Source organism: Panthera leo, chromosome D2, assembly GCF_018350215.1.
Source record: "Panthera leo isolate Ple1 chromosome D2, P.leo_Ple1_pat1.1, whole genome shotgun sequence".
Classification (NCBI taxonomy): domain Eukaryota; kingdom Metazoa; phylum Chordata; class Mammalia; order Carnivora; family Felidae; genus Panthera; species Panthera leo.
In genome coordinates this window covers 72,143,121-72,165,068 of record NC_056689.1, presented here as the reverse complement: position 1 = coordinate 72,165,068, position 21,948 = coordinate 72,143,121, and the positions used below count along the sequence as shown (strand labels likewise).

Below are 21,948 nucleotides of genomic sequence, written 5' to 3'. Positions count from 1 at the left end.
TTTATTCTACTGGAGCTTAGAATCTCGAACACAGCTTGGTAAACGAGGGTGCAAGACAGAACATTGCACTTAAGATTGCTTCGTAAAAGGTATGGGGGAAGCGGGGGAGAGCGGTGTGCGTAACACTGTCCAAATTAAGTAGTAACATGGACAAGACACTGCAAGGGCTCTGACCAACTTTCTGATGACTTTTTGCACTGGGCTTAGAGAAGCATTCCAACTTCAGTCTGGAGATTTATAAGTCCAAGCAAAGTGGGATACTGACAATATGATCACATCAAGATGTAACTTGTAATTGCAAAGTCACTTTCGATTAGATCACTAGCACTTTTGTGACCCAACGATATGACATGATTAGGTCTGAAGCCAGCCCATGAACACGCAGGACGATTGTGTGATTAACTAGGCTGACTCACGGGCACAGCAGGTCACCGGCATCTGAAAGTCTGAGATCGCCTGAAGCAGGGTGGAGTAGAGCTCATTTTCTTTACATGGGAGAACCATGATAACTTCAAAAGATTAGATTGCTCATTAGAATAGGAGATATGTCCCTTCAGTTAGAAGTGTTTCTGTCAGATAGTATGGTAAGGGAACGATGGCCGGAGTTTCCGACTTCATTCTTCCTGCCATTGTCTTGTTGTGAGTTAGTCCCCCGGCAGGTTTGGGGGAGCAGCACACTGTGCTAGATTCTTTCCCAAATCTGCCACTTGAGCTTAGTCAGGTTGATGCTGTAAGCCTCAGTTTTCTCATCTGTAAAACAGGGATTCCAATATTCCTTTCTTACTGATTGTAGGAGAATTAACTAACATGCATCGTGCCTGGCACATGGTAGGTGCTATCAACTATCTGAACTTTCAGAAGATGTATTTCAAAACAGGATCATCTTCAAGCATTAAATTCCATGACCACTAATTAATATAAGGGCAAATGTAAATACAATTAAATAACCATTTATACTTAAACATCAGAAGCTAGTTCCCTACCCCCAAACTGCCTTATGATATGGGGGTCAGAAAAAACCCACAGTATTGACAGAGTCAATGAAAATCGCAGTTGAACTTATCACACTATGTCTGGTAATTATACGGCTGAGAGACACATGAGCTAATTCATTTGCCCACCAACACAATTATGGCCCATGTCAGAAACTGCTAAGCAAATGAGGTCAGCCTATGCAGTGGGTGTCCCAGACCGAGGCTTCAGGAATGGGCTTCCCTCCAAAGTCTCTATAGACAATTTTAGTAACACTATGAAAAATAGTTCTAAAGGAGAAGAATTGGGTCTCTAAGTAGAGTTCCCCCAAACTTGTCTGTTGAGTTAATTGGAGCCCTTATTAAAAACACAGATGCCGGACACAACCCCAGATCACGCTTCTTATCGGCAGGGGTGGAAAACATGGCATCTTGGTCTTTTCACAAGCCGGGTTGGCTTCTGGCAGTGCCCATTAGCACAGGTATACTAGATCGTTATTTCCATTCAAAAGTTTGTTTTCAAATGTTTGTAACTCCAGCAAAGCCCTCCAGGGGATTTCCATGAATTAAAATGAATGTCCGAATGTCATCCCCTTGACCGAGTCCAGCACTCAGTCCCTGCCCAACTGGTCTGGAAATTCACCCAGAGGCCACTTCACACACACACGAGGCCTGCCTGCTTCCTGGCAGACAACTTGTGAAAAAATACAGGAGGAGTGCATCATTGCTCAGGGCTGCATTCAAACCATAGCCATCTCATTCTGTTTTGTTTGTTTATAACCAGAGTTCTCAAAATGGGGTCACCAGCCTCCGCCTCAGCATCACCCAAGAACTTCTTAGAAATGAAAATTCTTGAGCCCCGTTCCAGACCTATTGTATCAGAAGTTCTAGGAATGGGCCCCAGCAATCCATTTTAACAAGCCCTCCAGGTGATTCTGATTTATCCTAAAGTTTGAGAACCACTAGTTTCCAAAAAAAAAAAAAAAGTTCATTTTCCCACTTATTTCAATACAGTGAACCAATAAGTATTTAACTAGAGAGGCCTCTCGAGCATTTCTTGCGATTTTTTCTATATTCAGTTAGAGGAAGGAGAAAAACCAAACCAACCTCATTTCCACATGATTGACATTCCTGCAAAGTAGCCTTGATTTAAAGACATCAGAATCAGATGATCGGAAACTGATCATTGGGGAAAAAAGTCAGGATTCTGACTTCACCCCTTTGAACATTTACTTTCATAAGAGACGGTCACCTGCTGAAGTCATCTTTTCCACAAACTGAGGTCTAATCATTACTGTAATGCCTTTTCAAGGTGCAACGGCTGCATAGATTATAAGTGTTTCATGTACATGATGCAATTTGATTCAGTAGCTCAGATTATGAATGGCCACTCAGGATAGCTGTCCAAGAGGTGAGAGGAAAGTCTTAAGCCTGATATTCAGAACATATCTTCCATTGCTCTTTTGGTATAGATCTGTAAATATACTCTTACATATACGTAGTCTACATTTACAAGTATATATAATAAATAAGAGTGTAAGATATATGTATAAATACATTCTATATTGAAAGAGAAATGAAAGTTGTATATAAGTAGGCTTTAAACGGGAGACATCCATTACACATGCCCACACAAATACATATATATTTATAAGGAAAATAGTGATCTGTAATACAACAAACTCTATTTAATAAGTCTCTCGCATTGGTTTATAAAATGTAAAAGAACATAGTTAAATGAACAGGAATTGAAAACGCATGATGGATATGTCCCTCATAGCATTTAAATCTCTTCCACTTGATTAAAAATTCCTAGTTCCTCTTCACTGAATTGTTTAGAGTTTTTGAGCAGCCTCTGCCCTGATTAAAACAAATTAGCATCAAAGATCCCCTGTTGAATGAGAAATCATTAATTGAGAAACATGCAATGCTCCTTAATTACCTTTAGAACAGCAAGAGAACAAATAATCTCAGGTTCCAGAGGGGCCTGCCCGCTCTGCGCTGCGGACTCATTTCGTGTAGCTGCTGGAATAAAACTCAAGTTGCAAACACTATTGGGGAATATCAATGCAAGCTTCAGTAAACACACTGTAGATTGTTTATCTAAAATAAAAATATATAGATAACCACTAACAGGAAGAGAGGAACATGTTTTCGTTTCTCATTTGGTCGAGAGTTTAAAAGTGTTCTTACATATGCCAATATTGATTGAGAAACGATGTGAGCTGTTCTTTCCGATATAAATTTTAATGCTTTGTGTAAAATATTTTATTTACGTAATCACCTGATAAAATTTCAGATACTTCCTCTCTACAGATGAGTAGCTTTATCATTTAACACTGGAGCCGAAAGCACCAAAGTATTAAACTTCACAAAATCCAGCTACAAATGGAAATTCAAACCACGATATGGCAGCTTGTTCATTCATTCCTTTGTACACAGATACAACAATGACAATAGTTTCTTCAGGTCCGTGAAATATGATGTATACCTCCACTTTCGAAATCTAGAAACCATTGAATAATAACCCATGGAAATAGCAGTAGGAAATCAAGTGTTATCGTAATGTAGAGAATATTACCAAAGGCGTATACACAGGGCCATGTACACAGTCTTCTGATATGACAGTGGTTTGTATGGGACTGGATCTAGGCTCTGAAAACTTTCTCACAAGTGCCCTGGAAGGAAGGAAGCAGTGTCCTCCTCTTCCTACATTGGGTAAATAAAGCATGTTGAGGCTTGGTCATTCAGCTAAGGAGAGGATCTTGCTTTTATTCTAGTTTTCCCAGGTCTCCACTTTAACCACTAGATCATATGTCCTCAACAGTCTTTGGAAAAAAAAATGACAAAATGGATTCAGTTACTTCCATTTCCTTGGATATTTTTGGTTCATTTATAGTTTATACAGACTGGCTCATGTAACATAAAACACAAAACACCCAAACTGTGCTGCCATTTGAGATTGATATTAATGTGGGTAAGACCCAATTTGGGAAATTTGCACTTAATTTTTAGTGACGTGAAGTGACTTGTTTTATGACTGAAATAAAACTTTATACCAACAGTCATAATAGGTCTCAAACTTAGTAGAAGTTATTAATCATTATTCTTTGTCCTATACTCTACATCAAGATCATAAACTTGACACTGCCATAATTTTTGCAAATATTATAAATAATCCCTTAGAGATTAAATTATAAGGGCGATTATCCAGACTACATTAAGAATATGTATACAAAGTAATTTGCATAAGAAGGGGAAGAAAAGAAGAAAGAAGAAGAAGAAGAAGACGATGGCGGAGGAGGAAGGGGAGGAGGAGGAGGAGAGGGAGGAGGAGGAGGAGAAGAGGAAGAAGAAGAAGACTATCATTAACTGTATTAATGCAGTATGGAAGGATATAAACATGGTTGTAATGTTTTGATAAAGTAGGAAAATTGTCATTGTTTTTCCCCAAGGGGTTTTGATGAAGGAATATTCTTTCTTTGGACATTGAACTTTAGGACAAATAGTTCATAATACACTAATGTGCAAAATGTAACCGGTTTATATATATTGCCAAAATAAGAATGACTAATAGAAAGTCTACCACACAGGATCCTCGATATGGTTTAGAAAAGGAAAGCCTTGTCACTGAACATTGCACGTTATATGTAAAAACAAACAACACATCCCTATATGCCTTTACGAATATCTAGTTTGTAGAGCTCATCGTAGGCATTGCCTTCAGAGAAACAACATGATGCCACTGGGTAGCTTTCCTTTACAGAAAGGGAAACAAAGCCAACACTGAATTTTTGCACAAGGTCAAATTGGAGCTGACACTTCAGAAATCAGCAAGGAGTGGACATCTCATACTCAGAATTTGTTCCCTCTTCTGAAGAGTTCATCTGCACATAAATGTTGGGGAGATCGTAATCTTTCATTCCCACAAGGCAACAAGCCTCAGATGGACCCAGGGTTCTGACAGGAGGAGGGAATAGTCTTGATACGTAGAATATCCTGTTTGCCATCATCTATTTGTGTTGCAAGGCAGTCCATTTTGGGTTGAAATCACATTGTTTTAAGCTGAGCTGGTCTTTTTATTGGTATCCTTCCAGGCGGCCTTCCTTTTAAGTGCCATCGTATTTCAAACAAGCTGATCTGAAGGAAAAGACAACGGCTGTCAGCGTGTATCGTCACAAGGGAACAAAGATGCACAAGCTCTATTTTAGGTTATGTATTTATGTTTAAAGCATGGATACAGGTATGAGATGTTCGTTTACTTCTGGGGAAAAAGAGCTGACCAGTCAGTGAAGGGTGAGGAAAAATGTGTCACGCTGGGACAGAAAATCTAACACAATCTGTTAGTATTTGCTGTAGAATTACCATTTAAAGGTGAGGAGGGTAATATGTGAAATACATAGGAGACATTGTAAAAAAAAGAAAAAAACAAACATCCTGATGCACAAATCTGAATCACAGGTAACACATACCATACCATCGGATTCTATTGCAATTTGGTTATTTGGGAACTTTGGCACATGTATGTAATTTAGTGTTACCAAAAAGACTTCAAAGGAAAATCATTGCTTGTGACTTTCCTGAATTTAACCTGAACCTTTTCATAGTAAAAGTTGAACACATTTAATTCTGATCTACTTCCATTTCAACATAAACCTATCACAATATCTAGCTGAGGCAGGTGAACAGTTTTATCCCAGTTTACTTATAAATGGTTTAGACAACTGGCCCAAGGCGTTAAAAAAAAAAGAGTAGTGATTTGAGTTTACATTAAAACTCGAATGTGTCCCCGCATGGGACTAAGATAACTCGTAACTGGGAAGCACAAAATTTAAGATATCTCTCAGCGACAGGGGCTATAGATGCACAAAGAACTGTTACAAGAATTTGCTCACTAATGCTATTTTCTAGGCGGATTTTCAGGAGCAGGATCTCCTATCTGACCATACACAGAGCCGGTTTAAAGAAGCTTATGCTTAAACAGCTATCTTGCCTGAGTGAAAATTTCACTTCTGCCAAAAATAAGACTGGTGAAACCTTTTGATGGTTAGTAGAAGACAGAGTCTCTGCAGTGATCTTTGAGAGGTTTGCATTCTTGTTCAGTTAGGACTGCTCTACAATGAATCCTAAAGGAGGCAGAATTATTTCCTCGAGGAAGGATGGGAGCCCCGGGAAGCACAGAGGTCTGAAGGCGACCGGAGTTAGGGGTGGGGGGGAGGGTGGGGGCACGATGCAGTTTACAAAAGCTTATCCAAAATTATAACGTGGCCTCATATCTGGAAAGCAAAATAGTAATACTTGCTGTTTTCACTTGTAGGGCTGGACAAAGTCAAGTGCAACAAAAACTTGGCTGCCCTGGTTATGACAGACACCATAATGCTAAACGAACAGAGAAGTCCATTGGATGTGGAGAGGGAGAAAGGGCTTGGGTTATTGCTGAAAGGGTGCCCGCCCCTCACTTCAACCACTCACAGGTGACTTCTTACAGGAAACTTCTTCAGGGCAGAGAAAGATCAGTTTTGAGCTGAAATCTTCACGTCTCCTGATAGCCACTGACTTACCATCAAAAAAAAAAAAAAAAAAAAAAAAAAGCTGAAGAAGACCATGCTCAAGGCTCAGTTGTTCAGAGAAGCTGCTACTTTTTGTTGTAAAAGAAAGAAGCTCCAGGGTCCCCTCTGTTATACCCACTTTGGGCATATCTTCATCCGGGCCTATATCAAAGCTTCTCTCTTTTTTTCTAAAGCTTCTGGGAGATGCCAGCCAGGTTGGGCATGTTTCTCAGTCCTCTTCCTTGACCTGACTCCTGGGAGGTGTGATGGAGGGCTGCCTGTGAGGAGACCACCATTCCATCCTCTAGGGCACAAGAGGGGCCCGAGACCCTGAGCCCAAGAGGGGTCACAGACCCTGGGTCCAACTGTGGCTGCTGCAGAGAGAGATCCTTGTTGGCAGCCTCTTCTCAGTAACTCCGGACTGAGGTCCAGCAGGGCAGTGGCCCTAATGTAAAGTGAGGACCCAGATGGCAACATGGGGACGAAACCCAAAGCCTGCCAAAGAGCAAGCAGATTTCTTAGAACACTGCTGAGCTAGGCCACAGCTGTACCAGTTTCAGAACCAGGATGGTTACTGTAAGTAAGAACGATTTTTGTAAACACAGAACACATGGCCGGGGCGGAGACCCACAGTCATAGCTGGAACTCTGGCCGCTCGCTCTCAACCTCTTGTGGGTTTTGCTCCCATTCTCAGCAACATTCAAAGTGTTCCGCATGCCATTCAAAGATGACGTGTAGAAAAGGTCAATGAAAATCAGGAGAAGGGGGGAAAGAGAGAAAAATGTATTTGGAATGGGGAATTCAATAACACAAATTTTATAACCAAGTCTTAGATGACAGAGGGGCATTTTCAGGTGTTGAAAGCTTTTTCCTGTTGTGATTTTGGAAGGGTAAAAATAAAAATAACAAAACCGTAGTTAGCAGTGGGGGCTGGAAGATCCAGTGTTTTTATTTCAGTAATTAAACTCTTGATTAATAATAGCACACTGCAGCATAAAATGTTGACTTTTTAAAGCAGGTTTGAACTTTTACACAATCTGTTTTAACATTGGCATGCACATGTGTATACGTATATACTGATATGGTTATAAGTCTTAATTTTAAAAATTTGATAAAACTACACTGTTAAATGTACACTATACTGAAAACACTGCTGTCACACCAACCAGATGGCTTGTATTCCCTGGAAAATTATTGAAAGCATTTTGAACTAGAGTGATAACTTCGTTATTTAAAGAAATTCTTCTAACTGTAGATAAAGGCAACTCTTTGGCCCAGTGCAGTGTTTCCCTAATTCGCCTAATGGTAAGAATCACTGAGGTGCTTATTAAGCATATGAATCTCCAGGGTCTAATCCAGTCCTTCTGAGTCTTAATCTCTTGAGGCAAAAGTAGGAATCTGTACGAACCCGGGTAGTTCTTATGATCAAGTGAGTTCCAAAGTCACTCTAGTAACATGACAAATGGGCTTCGGAAGTGAATTTTTCCTTAAGTGTATGTGGGAGAATTAGTTCGTCTGATCCGTTTTCATTTTTCCAAACCTTTTATATAAAACACTCTTCAAATCATAGTTTTATGCTTAGTGATAAAAAGAGGTACGATGTATGCCAACCAAAGGTAAGGATTGGTTTCTTCTTGCCTAATTTGAATGTGAAAGTGACAATGATTGTTCCTGTCTAAATGCTCTATTAAAGCTATATATATTTTGGAAGAGCCAAAGCCTCTAATGACTCAAATATCAAAGTAGTTTTTTTTGGAAATCTCTATATCCTCGAAATATAGGAACTTGCTCGAGATTTTTATGCAACTCTCACCTGCAAAACCCTACTTGACTTTCAGTTATGGTAAAAAGATGGATGAAAAATTAATAGATGGATTCATAAAACGGTTGAAAACCAGTGGCCTGGTGGCCCCGTGATGGTCCATCCCAGCTACTCAGCGTGGAGGGCCTGCTGTGGGAGTTTGATGCCTATTACCTTCTGGGCTCACAGTGGGTCGGCAAGGTGGGCACCACCTTCCCTCACAGATGGAATGTCTGAGGCTTCTGAAGAGCAAAACTTGCCCAGCACGACACAGCTCAAAGCTGATGCCAGCATCTGTTCTTGGGCCCATCCGCCAGTCTATACTCTAAATGACTGCAACAGGACTCCAGCTGTACAGTCACGTCTATATGACAGAACTTCCCTCCCCGCACCCCCCCCCATGAGATATTGGGAAGTACAGCAAGTATTGATTCCACACTGAAATATGTCCTATTTGAAGTCTTCCTACTGAACATAACACAATAGTATGTGGCATACTCTTTCCTTCTCCGTGTATTACTAAAACAAATTTCCATTTAAAAGCAATTAGGAAACCCCAATCCTCTTAAAATTTATTACATCAATCTGTAAGCACATGCATCCCTTTAAACAAGAATTCTCTGGTTGTCCAAATATCGTCCCCAGGTAAATTTTAAAAACGCTGTTCTATTTAACAAAACCTTTTTCCTCCTTGGAAGAAGAAGAAATCCTAAAATCTAAAGGACCCTTCAAAGTTAGTCTAAATGGAAAGGTACCAAATTCCATTAAGATAAAGTTTTGAAGAGAATCAGTTATTTAAGTATAAACTTCTAGAAGAGTATCTGCATCTCCTTGTGAATTGATTTTAAAAAGTTAAAAAAAAAAAAAAAGGGAGCATCTAAATTTAAAGTGTTTGGGATGTGGGGACAAAAAAAATTGTGACACAAATACAAAGTGATAATCCCTAAGGTCTTTTCAATCCACTTTACCTGAGGGTGAAGAATTTTGCTGCCAGTAAAAAGCTTTGATACGTCGAGAAGATATTGTAAAAGTAGTCACGGAGGTAGCAATATTTGGCCCAGAAAGATACTTTAACTTCACATTGCATTATGTCCCGTAACTCTCTAAAATTCAAATTTTCAAGTTTTAGGAACCCAGTAGGATTGGAGGTGCATACAGCTTGGCAATTCTTTCTTTGTAACGCTGTTTGCTTGGCCTCTCTAAATGGACAGCTGAAATAGATTTTATATATGTTTTTGTGTTTTGTTACATAAGCTTTCTCTCATACAACTCTTAGAGAATCAAACAAATCGGGCATGTTATTTTTAAACGATTATATCTTTGTAGGCACCAGTTTTGTCAATTTATTTTTCCAGGAGAAAAAGCAACATTTAAAGGGTCCAAAAAGAAGCTAATAAAATTACTTGATCGTTTTTCTAGGAGACGTTTACAAACTTCCCCTTGCCTTTTTTTTTTTTTTTTTTTTTTTTTTTTGAGAGATAAAATATCACAGGGAGGCAAAAACAACCAGCTTCACTGCCACCCCCTCTCCCAAAAAAACCCACAGGCTATAGATAAAATTACTCTAAGAATTAGTCTTATTTTTAACGCATAGAAAATAGCAAAATTATCATGCCAACATAAAGAATATATACTATAATTCATAAATGTCTAATTATCAAAACAGTGATAGGCATGGTTAGATGCAACCTAGCAATCTTATATACGATGCAACTACCTATTGTATGGTCATTCCTGTTATATATTACATTCGATCCTCATCAAATTAAGCTGACTATGTATAATGGGATTATGAAATAAACATTGAATATCACAATAGGGTCATATTCTGCTACTGTACAACCACAGCATGCAAGTAACTATGCATTAGCTGTAAACAGTAAAGTGTCATTACCTTCCAGAAATCCAAAGAACATGAAAAGTACATATATAGTACTAAACATCAATTATGTGTAAATGGCTTTCATATTGAACAAAACTATGTTGTATAAAGCAGCTTTGGGTCTCTCTGTCACTGCTTTCTACACATATCTTGTAGTCACCCTGACTACAGTTAAGAAACTGTTAATTCCAAACAAGGTCTGGTTAATGCTACTGAGTTCTGGTGAACTAGAGTCAAAATGAGGACACAAATAAATCTATGTTCCAGTGTGAAGGCTGTTCTATACCATTTTTGCTTTCTGCCATAACTCACATGTTTGAATCATGAAGAATATGCTAAATGTGGGCATTGATGAACTTATTTTTTAAACTAGAAACTTGCTCTCATGACACCAATGTGTTTATGTTAGAAACAAGAATACTGTAGATGCTTGCCAACAAATGCTTGTCCCTACTTGTAGTCTAAGTGAATAGTTGGCAAGAAGGACCCTGGATCATGTGAAAACTTTGGAGGGGTCACCTCTAAAATACTTCCATAATATTTGTAAAAGGTAGACAAAATCGAGCAGCTAGGAGAGGAAGGCCAACCAAAGCTGATCCATTCTTACAAAAATGCAGATGAATCATTTAGGTCTGATCCAATGACTCCTAAGCAATTAAAAAAAATTACCATACTAGAGCTGAAGCTTGCACACTGTAAAATAACTATTTCAGCTCTCTTCAGGTTTGGTATTACAGGGTTTTTGGCAGGAGGGAAAAAATTGATTGCTGGACAGGCTTTTCCATGCTCTATCAGCTCTGATAATGAGTGAGGCAGTTGGCGTGGATGACAGGAATGTCCTTTTCACTTGGAATTCTAATAAAACCTCCTGTGAAGTTGTACTTACCATCCATCCAAATGGTCTCATTTTGGTCTGTGTTCCCGTTAGGTGGGAAACTGTCCCATTCTCAAACTGAGTGCGGACATGATATGGTCATGTGGAATATTTAAATACATTACCTACATCCCGCTAAATCAAAATCTTGCTTTTACATTTACAGTGAGATAAAACAGCATTTAAAGCCATTGCGATTTGTTCATTTCCTGTTCATATAGAAGTGATTTAAGTTTGCTTATGAGGCAAAAATTGTACAATTCTCATCACTCAGGCATTATAAAATGTCTTTCTTTAAAGTCCTAGGATATAAACAGTTTGGTTTATAGGAATCACATATTTTCCATCTGCATTAAGAAACAATATACATCTTTTTCTGGAGTATTTAAATGTTATCTACGATAAGCCTAGGAGAGTCGTAAAAACTGACTTTGTCGCCCCTCAGTACTGTTACTTTCATAAAAGTCACGGACATTCTCTGGCCGCTTGAGTCATCGCCCATTTGGAGGGAAGTGTACTTGAGCTCTGGAACCGTACACAGGTTTGCCTCCATAAAAACTGAGGCCATAGACCAGCCTGAACGGAAGTCATTTACAAAATCAAACATGTCGGAATATCCAGGAGTAGTTTCTGTTTCTCAGACACAAGTTCCTTGACGTGTTGAGAGGTGGTGTTTTCGATTTCGGACTCCTGAAGTCTTGTCTTTACTGTCGGAAGGCTTCTGTTGTGAAATATCTATTAGGGCACTGGCAATTGCGAGGCCTGGAAGAAAAGGTGAAAATCAGTCAACTACGTGGCTAGACCTTTCCGGGATAGTGACAGTGGTGTCTTAGCACCCTATTTTCATTGTTTTATATTTAGTCATCAAATATTTAGCTGTTTATTGGAAGTTATTACGTACCGTGCCCTTCACTTAAAATGTTCTTCAACTTAGACACATGAACTTCACACATGAAGAAGAACAAGGATCTAACAAAGTTAACTGACTTTGACTTTGGATAATTAAATTCAGTATGTGACAAAGATATCACAAGCAGCCATGGATGTAACTCCACACCTTAATTCCCGTGTCTGAACACAAGTTTGTACTAGATGTACAAAGAATTTTCAGTGTTACTGTTGTTTTTGTGTGTGTAGAATAAAAACCATTGTGCTAAGATTTTTTTTTTTTTAATTTTGAGCAGTTTTAGGTTTAAAGAAAAATTGAGCCAGTATTGATACATGACTATCAACCAGTCTATAGTTTACATTAGGATTTGCTTTTTGTATTGTACATTCTATGGGTTTTGACAGATGCATAATGTCATGTATTCACCATTTCAGTATCATACAGAATAATTTCACTACCCTAAAAATCCCCTGTGCTTTACCAGTTTATCTCTCTCTTTCCCCTGAGCCTCTGGTAATCACTAACCTTTTTTAAATGTCTCTATCGTTTTGCCTTTTCTGGGGTATCATATAGTTTCAATCATATCTTTTCTGGTTCAATGGCTCATTTTTTTTTTTATCACTGAATAATATTCATTCATCCATACATTGTATGATGTATACATTCATGGATGTATACATCATACATGAATGTATACATTCATCCATACATTGTATGGATGTACCATGGTTTGTTTACCCAAGATGAAGGACATCTTGACTGCTTCCAATTTTTGGCAAATATAAATAAAGCAGCCATGAATACCTATGTGCAATTTTTTTATGTAGACGTAAGTTAACAATTCATAAATACCTAGGAGCATGATCATTGGATCACATGGTAAGCCTGGCTTGTAGCTTTGAAAGAAACTTCCTGTTTTCCAAAGTGGCTCTGCCATTTTGTATTCCCACCACCAATGAATGAGAGTTCTTATTGTACTACATCTCTGTCAGCATTTGGTATTGTTGGTGTTTGGGATTTTGGCCATTCTAATAGGTGTAACTGTATCTCATGGTTGTTTTAATTTTCAATTCTGTAAAAACATATGCTGTTAAGCATTTTTTTCATATGCTTATTTGTCAGATGCATATTTTTTTGGTGAGGTATCTGTTCAGATCTTTTGCCCAGTTTTAATTGAGCTTTTTGTTTTCCTATTGTTGAGTTTTAAGATTTCATTTATATTTTAGATAGCAGCAATTCATCATATATGTGTTTTGCAAATATTTTCTCCAGATCTGTGGCCTGTCGTTCATTCTCTTTTTTTTTTTTTCAAGTGCTTTTAAGAAGAAAGCACCCAGGCAGAGTTATGTTATGCACAAGCAGACATGGAAGAGACAACTTGATATTTTGTACACATAAGAAAAGAATCTTGAGTATGATCAGCAGACTATTAACACAGAAGTAAGTCTCTAGCTATCACAGGTAATTGAAAGAATTCTGTTTTGTGACATCATTTAGTCTACTGATTGAGGAGAACATTTGGTAATATGTTGATGGATAGTAAATGCCTTCTAAACTTGTACGAGCAATGGCTCCACCAGATACCCTGGTTTATCATAGCTGCGCATGAATCATTTTTGTTTCTGCTGAGTCCCATATCATTCTTGAGTAAAACAAAATGTGCCAAGTCACCATACTAAACCAAGAGAACAGGCTGCTTGCTTTAAAGAGGTCACTAAAGGACTTTTGGTTCATTTTCCTGTCTCCAGGGTCTTGAAGATCTGACACTGAGTAGAGCTGAACCAAACCCTGAGCCCTCACAGGCATCTCCTCTATGTGATGCTCTTAGAGAAAGGCCTCACTTTGGATCTTAAGCTATGTAAGATGTCACTGAATTATTTTACTCCTTGTGGGTCAGTCTATTCTAGGTAAGCCTCAACTCTGACCTGGCAAGGATAGAACTCCAGAGGCTTATGAACGGAAAGAAATGCCAAGGGAAACAGACACTGTAAGCGGAGGGTCCACTAGCCTAGGGCAGTAATGTAGAAGTCAAAGGAAGACAGGGTTCAAGGAGTCTGCAGAGGGACCAAATGGGCCAGCAGTGAGGCTGGATGTGGAGACCATTCGAGTTCCTCAAGGAAGATGTTGACGATCTTTGAGACATGTCCATACCTAACTGAGGAAGGGAGTCCACAAGTTAAGCGGGGAATGGGGTGAGAGGAAATGTGGCAGTGCATGGAAGAGTCCCATGCTCAAGCCATTTGGCAATAAGGGAACTGGTGCACAGGGGAAGCAACAGGTCAGATGAAATCTGTGTGACTACATAGAATTATCTGAGTACATATATATTTTTAAATGTTTATTTATTTTGAGAGAGAGAGAGAGAGAGAGAGAGCATGCATGCAAGTGGGGGAGGAGAAGAGAGAGAGAGAGAGAGAGGGAGGGAGGGAGAGAGAATCCCAAGCAGGCTCCACACTGTCAGCATGGAGCCTGAGGTGGGGCTCGATCTCATGAACTGTGAGATCATGACCTGAGCCAAAATCAAGAGTCGGATGCTCAACTGACCGAGTCACCCAGGCGCCCCTGCATATATTTTTTAAAGGGGAAAAAGAGTTTTAGGTACTTTCGAAAACAGAAGAGAAGGTATTTGTAGAGAGGGAGAAATTAATGGTGCTGGGGAGGGAAGGGACTAAAAAGTTACAGTAATCACGGGCTAGGCTGACAATCTCAGATATTTACTTTTTCAGGGTTGCTGTTAAAGAACCTGCTCTTTCAGGATAATAAACAATTACTCAAATTTCTTAGAGGTAATACAAGTTCAAAGGTTCAAAGTTTAAATAAAAATCGCTTTCTTGACCTGGGAAGAGCCCAGATGGACTTCTGAAGTGGCCAACAAAGACGTTTTAACCACTTATTCTGCTGTAGGAAATAGTTATTTTGTTATTTCTTCAGGAGAGGAAGCTGAAGCACATGTTTTCTTTTAAAAAAAGAAATCACGGAGCAGGGTTGTGCTAACCGAAAGTTTCCCAGTCCAACTGGGTCACTGCGTGACCCAGTCCAAAAGAGCCCTGAAAAACAATACTTTTCCATTTACACGTGGCTGCAAATGTTGCTTCCTTACAGAAGATACATTCCAGGAGAGAAGTAAACAGCATGAGTTGCCAAAACAGGAAATTCTATGCTAATCCGAAACTGTCACTGTACCTTTGTATTTCAGGGTATTTGCAGTCCAAAGCCTAATTAAAGTAGTGTCTCTCATAAATATCCTGGGTTTGCTAATGATTTGTAAGCTTGGAAACACATTCAGCTGGAAATAATAAATCATAAGCCATGTTTCAGTCCTGAAGTTACAAATAAAATTGCAAATCATGCTTATTTTTAATTTGACAAATTTTTGTTCTTTCCTATGAAAATGGAACAATCAACTGCATTTACAGATCCTGCATAAATGGCAATGTGTATGCAAGAAACCTTGGACTCCTGGAGGCAGTGACGTTTGAGCGTCCACCACATGTGCTCACAGAGGACACTCTGAGGGCCACCGCCCAGCTCTCATCCTCCTGATGGGCCAAACGATGTTTTCGTTCAGATGTAAGCTTGAGTCCTTTACAGAACTACACAGCTTGTGGCACACCATGAGTTATTCCTTTTTATAATACTGTAATTTAATTCTGAACAGCATAATAATCATAATAACTGCATGCATATATGTTTAAGTGTCGAATTATTGGGGATAGGTGTTTATTACTGATTTTGCATTTCTGCATATTTTAATATATGGAGAACTCTAAAATAACAACAACCACCCAGAAATTGCTACATCCTCATTCAACCTACAGGAGGCCCTGGACACAAGAGTAAACAAGAGAAACAAGGTTCCAGTGTTCCTGAGGTTTCTAGTGTGTGGAAGATGCTTTAAAAGAAGATAAAGTTCTATCATTGCCCTTCAATATACTTTATTGTAGGGAATTTTTTTTAATGTTTATTTTTGAGAGAGAGAGGGAGTCACAGAATCTGAAGCAGGCTCCAGGTTCTGAGCTATCAGCACAGAGTCTGATGCAGGGCTCGAACCCACGGACCGCGAGATCATGACCTGAGAAGTCCGACACTTAACCGGCTGAGCCACCCAGGTGCACCTGTAGGGCATCTTAATTGATTAAAAAAAAAAAGTCAGTAGCTCTTTAAAAAAAAAACAACAAAAACAATATGACTCCTCCCCGCATGTAACATGTACGTGCTGGTGAGAGACTGAACATATAAATAGGCAATGGCCAGACCGTAAGATAAAAACAGAACTCTGGCCCTCAAACTGCAGCAACCTGCTCATCAAAGCACACCCTTATCTGCAACAACTGGGCTAGGAAGCCAGCCCGCCATGTGATGGCAAGTCAGACCCCTATGTCTAGTAACAATCTAGGAAGTCAAACAATTACCCCTCTAACAACGGGCCCCACCTACCCGACTTGATTAATAACTCACAACTTCCCTAATTTTTGTCCCTGCTTCCAAATAAGGATCAATCAGAAAAAGGCAACTATGCACCTCTAACCAATCACATAGCACATCCGTTTCCAGGTAACCTGCCTCCGGCTTTCCGGTGCCCATTACTTCCCATCAGGGCGCACTTGAAGCCTTCTCTTTTTTCCACCATAAAAGGTTCCCATTTGCCTATTTTTAAGGGTCTGCCGAAATGCAAGCGAGCAATGGTGGATGACTGACTCCCTTCCTGTAGCGAGTTCTGAGTAAATAGCCTCACTTGCTATTTGGTTGGTCTTGGCTTGTTTTCACGCTGGTGATGAAGAGACAAAAAGGTAGCTTGAGATCTTTCCTGGATTTTTTTTTTTAACAAGCATCAATAAAACAACAACAACTTAAAAATAAGTTATCCATGTTGCCCTTCGAGGCAAACACTTTCTCCCGTTTAGATTCCCCTGGGAATTTCCCCCCCCCCCCCCCCCAGGGAGAGGTTTTCTGGTGATGCCCTCTCGCTCCCGGTGCCATAGGAGGAAGCCCATCCTGCAGTGGGATGCGATGCAGTGGCACAGGCTGCCTGCGGTTTGCGTTCCATTAAAATCAGGTCACTCCAGAAGATCATTTTTCAAAACGTCACACAAATCATCTGATGAAATCCACTTACTGTGTTCTCTAGACCTAGCACAGTTCCTTGTTATCAAAGCAATACAATTAACTGGGGGAACAATTCATTATTTTAGACTGGTGGTCTAAAGGAATTTCATTTACCATGTCAAGATGATGCACAGACACTGCAGGCTAGCAGAATTTACATCAAAATATGCCCATAGACTCAATAAAAATGCTGGAGTTTAAATATTTATTATAAACTTTACCTTTTTGCACTTTGAGTTCTTAAACACCAGACACTATGACATTTAGATTATTTAAATATGAATGATAAACCTCATAAGAAAGAAGGTACCATCTTCTGTTTCCTGTCCCGTTTGCTATGGCCTTGTGGTTTTTCAAACTAGCTCCTGCTAACGTGGAACGTCACCCGTGGCTGCTCTGGATGACAGGGCAGGGCAAGCAATGAAGGAGGCAGACTCCTTTGGGGCCATGTAGATTTCCCTCAGAACAGGGGGTTAGTAGTTACTGATTTGGATGCCAAGAGCTACCACAGATATTTGGTAAATAAGCAGAAGATATACCCAAATCAGACCTTTCCTCGGACTCTCAGAGAAAAACAATAACAAAGACTCTTTTTTCTATAATTAAGAATTATGTCTCTCAATAAACACGTGCAGACATGCCCTACAAAGAAAGCAATATAAATGACTAACAGCTAAATATTTAAATGGTAAATATATCTTTTCAAGCCACTAAATTTGCAATGAAAACCACCAAGGAGAAACATCAGGCAGGAATCGAGTTGTCTTTAGTAAAACTCTAGTTTTTCCTAATGGAAGGGAAATGGTATTAGTAGACTCCAGCAGTAACAATCTAATCATAAAATTACTGATGTGTGTTTTTTTACAATTATGCAGAACAATTAATAAGTACAGTAATAAACTACTGCACATCAAGTGAAATTGCCTTGGAAAGAACATTCTCACTTTATACACAAACATAGCACTTCCATTTTACGTTTGAACAAAGCCTCAGAAAAGTCATTCATTTTGAAATGTTCTCCTCCCAAGTCTGTGTAAAAGCAGGCACCACTATATATTTTAATTTTCCAGGAAAACAGCTTCATTAGGCGTGAAAGGTTAATTGCAGGTTTAAGTGGAGCTCAGGGAATGGTGCAAGGTCTGCAGTGAATTGCACAGTCTGCTTCGGGATGACCTAAATGAATGCTGTAAACTGTTTGCCCTGCTGAAATGTTTTACTACCTCATTTACTATCTGTCTTCTTTTACGGCTTGTATTTGTAGTTCTTCTAAACCTTTAATGGCTACAGTTTTATTTCACTGTAATCAGATTTAAATGGAAATACCATGCTGGGATGTTTAAATGTTTTCCCTCTGATTGTATACAGCTACATGCTACTGATCAGAGTCTTGGCTATCCTTCACGTGATTAAGAAAGTGACTTTGGGAAACTTTGATGTTGCATTGACTCTAGCTATTGTGCAGACTTAATTTAACATTCGGCGTGGCCACCCTTGCCAAGATGCAAGTAGGGCTGGATGCATAATTAGAAAATATGCATTTCCACTTTAATTGATCTGTTGGAAGGCCAGTGCAACTGAAGTCATTATTAGGCAAAACTCCAAAGATTACACTGTTGAACCAAAACTGAAACACTTCCAGTACTGAAAACATTGGAATGACAAATGGAATGACAAATGGACTAGTCATATTTGTCAGAAGAGTTTAAAGAAATGTTTCCCTTCACCTACTAAAAACCAATGGCAACTAGGGATGTCAATACTTAAAGACAAATTGTTAACTACATTCTGGTTATACGATTTTGTTTGGCCTTTAGCACATCATAATGTTGTAAACTTTCATTTAAAGACACATGGTACAAGTTTTACGAAATGTAATCCTACTGCTAACACCACAGATGCCACCTTCTAGAACATTGCCAAGCATTCCCTAAATTGTTTATGGACTGTTTCCTGATTGGTAAGAGTATGCTGAGTAAATCATGGACGTTATTGTCTCAAGTCATTGTGTAATGCAAATCCTCATGCTTCTCAACAAGTAAAGCTTCTTTTAGATCTTATCAGTTCAAATTTTAATTACCTAGTAAAAATCTTATTCATTCATTTAAAATATTTTGTGATTTTTTTTTTAGAGGCACAAACATTATAAGCATCAGCCTTGCAGCTACCCTTCCACATTGTTAAGTAATTTTAAGTACTTTCCAACTGAGAATTCCCTCATCCCAAGCCAACTGGGGAAATATTTTCTAGCAATTTCTTCCTTCAATTAAAAAAAATCTGATATATGATAATTCTTAATTTTAAGCCCCAATCATCTTCAAATTAATTAAAGTGCTTACTGATCACTGGAAAAATCAAACTATGGCAGTTTTGTAATAATGGCAATATTTTATTTTCCACTAGGGAGAGACATTGAATTTTAGCGTTTCTAGTAGTAAAATGTCATTGTTTGCTTTAAATTAAATGAGATTATATGTGAAAATACTTTATAAAGTGTTATAAAAAGATAGTTAATAATTTCAATAGTAAATCAGCTACTACTACTACTAGCAAGAAATCACAATCAAATTGCAAATGTCCGAAAACTCCAAAGTATCAAGAAAGTGTTTGAAGAGCAAATCACTTCATTCAACTATAATTTCTTGAGTGCCTACTATATGCCAGGCAATGCTCTGAGTCTCTAAGAATTTAGCAATTGATGAGACAGAAAATACATAGAAGATTCTACATTCCATGGAGCTTCCATTATAGGGGATCAAACTCATGTATTTTTTTTTTGACTGAGCTATTGCAAAGATTAAATGTGAAGGGCTTAGGAAAGTGCCTGGCACATAAGATCTCAAAAATGTCAATCATCATCATCATCATCATCATCATCAAGTGAGAAGTTTGAAGTCAACTAGGAAGCAGTTGACAAAACACTGGGAACCCAAGACTTTGTTGGGGTGTCTGGGTGGCTCAGCCGGTTGGGCATTTGACTTGATTTGGACTCAGGTCATGATTTCATGGTTTGGGATGCTCTTTCTCCTTCTTTCTCTGCCCCTCCCTCATTCATGTTTGCTCTCTCTCAAAATAAATAAATAAATAAATATAAAAAAAAAGGCTTTGCCTCTATCCATTAATAGCATTCATTCATTCATTCATTCAACAACTAGTATGTTTACTGTGTGGAATGCCAAATAAAGAACAAAATTTGATGGAAAGGTGGACTCAAAGACTCACAGATAGCATCAGTATAGAACAACATTGCCAGTGAGGTGGTACTATGTTTAGTCCTCAAACCATAATTATTCTGATACCTTGGAAAATAAAATTGAGAATTTGCTCATAGATGTAGAGATGACTTATATGTGTGGCCCATTCATCAGAGAATATGATAACAATTGAAAATGATAATGGCAAAATAGAGGAATGACAACACTGAATAGTGAAAGCATTGTTTACATTAATATTGCTTGCATTATTGGACATACTACTAACAATGAACTTCTCCCTACTTTTTAGAGTTAATAAATGCTTTTAAATTGAGTATCTAGGTTGTTTCTCAAGACTATTCTGCTGAAGTGTGTCCAGAAGCTCTTTGTTTAAAAAAACGTTTATTTATTTTGAGAGAGAGAGAGAGAGAGCAAGTACATGAACCGAGGAGGGGCAGAGGGAAAGAGAAAAAGAGAGAATCCCAAGCAGGTTCTGCACTGTCAGTGTAGAGCCAGATGCACAGCTTGATCTCACATGACATCATGCCCTGGGGCCAAAATCAAGAGTTGGATGCTTAGCCAACTGAGCCACCCAGATGTCCCAGAAACTTCTTTTTATCTATGCTTCCCCAATGGCCCAAATGAGGCACAGAGCGATGAAGTGACTAGTTCAGGCTCACACAGTTAGTGGTAGTAGTGGGACCTGAGACCAAGCCTCCCAATTCTTTGACTTGAATTCTACTCAGTTTATACCATTAGAAGGAAATTTCTACTTCAGTATAAATGAGTAATGGTTTTGAACCAAATGGGGGGAAAAAAAAACCAATTCAAAAATTGCTAGGGGTGTGAAATCAGTTAAGATCAAAGGCTTTAATTAATGCTGATGGTAATAAAAATAATAATAAAAAAAACCCTATTCTGTTAACATTGACTGAATGCTTACTCTATGCCAGGCATTGCCCTCAGCACATGATGTGCATTGTTTTACCCATTTATGTAGATAGGAGTGGACGACAACACAGGTTAAATCAATAAACATGTGTTGAGGGTATATTACAGCTAGTGTGGTTGAGGGTGGTTGTCAAAGAGTCATTATCAAACAGCATCAAGCTCGGCAACCATGCAAGAGCTCCCACATTTGCTAATAATCACACCGAGACAAATTCTATGAAGTAGGCTCAAGGCATGAGGGGAAAAAAGTCAAGAGGAGACTTCCTGGGGGCAGGGTGGGGGGTGGAGATCAAAGATTCCCAGGGGAGGTGGTTTCTGAGCTGAGGTTTGAAAGACAAGAAAGAACTACTCACAAGAAGAGCACAGGCATGAGCAGTGTGGTGTATTCTGGCTGGAGGGAACTAGAACTTCACCAGCATGGAGAGCAAGGGCATTTGCAACTTCAGGACATTTGCTACGAGTGTACCCCAGGTTCAAAAGGGAGACTAGTGAAAAAGAAGGGAGTGGGAAGCATAAGGGGGTCCGTGAGACAGCCCTAGGTACCAAACTTGGAAACAGATGTTTAATCTGCAAGACATAAAAAGCCTTGAAATGATTTTAAGGCGTGGAGAGGCATAGCCAGATCGTTACTTCAAAGAGACACCCCTCGCGGTAGCACAGACGGATGGGAGGTGGGGACAAGGCTATGATTATTGAAACCAGACAGGAAAATGGCAGTAGAGAGAGAGATAAAG

The 21,948-nt window shown here is 39.0% G+C and overlaps 1 protein-coding gene across 1 annotated transcript in view; it reads right to left on the bottom strand.

The window, feature by feature from the left end:
- Nucleotides 1-9,818: 9,818 nt before the first annotated feature.
- The window catches only part of ATRNL1 (attractin like 1), a 777,769-nt gene continuing 765,639 nt past the window's right edge, over nucleotides 9,819-21,948 (bottom strand). The window contains exon 29 of the mRNA XM_042908168.1: nucleotides 9,819-11,839. Coding sequence (XP_042764102.1) covers nucleotides 11,715-11,839 — 125 coding nt within the window. The 3' untranslated portion in view covers nucleotides 9,819-11,714. The remainder of the gene's footprint in view (nucleotides 11,840-21,948) is intronic.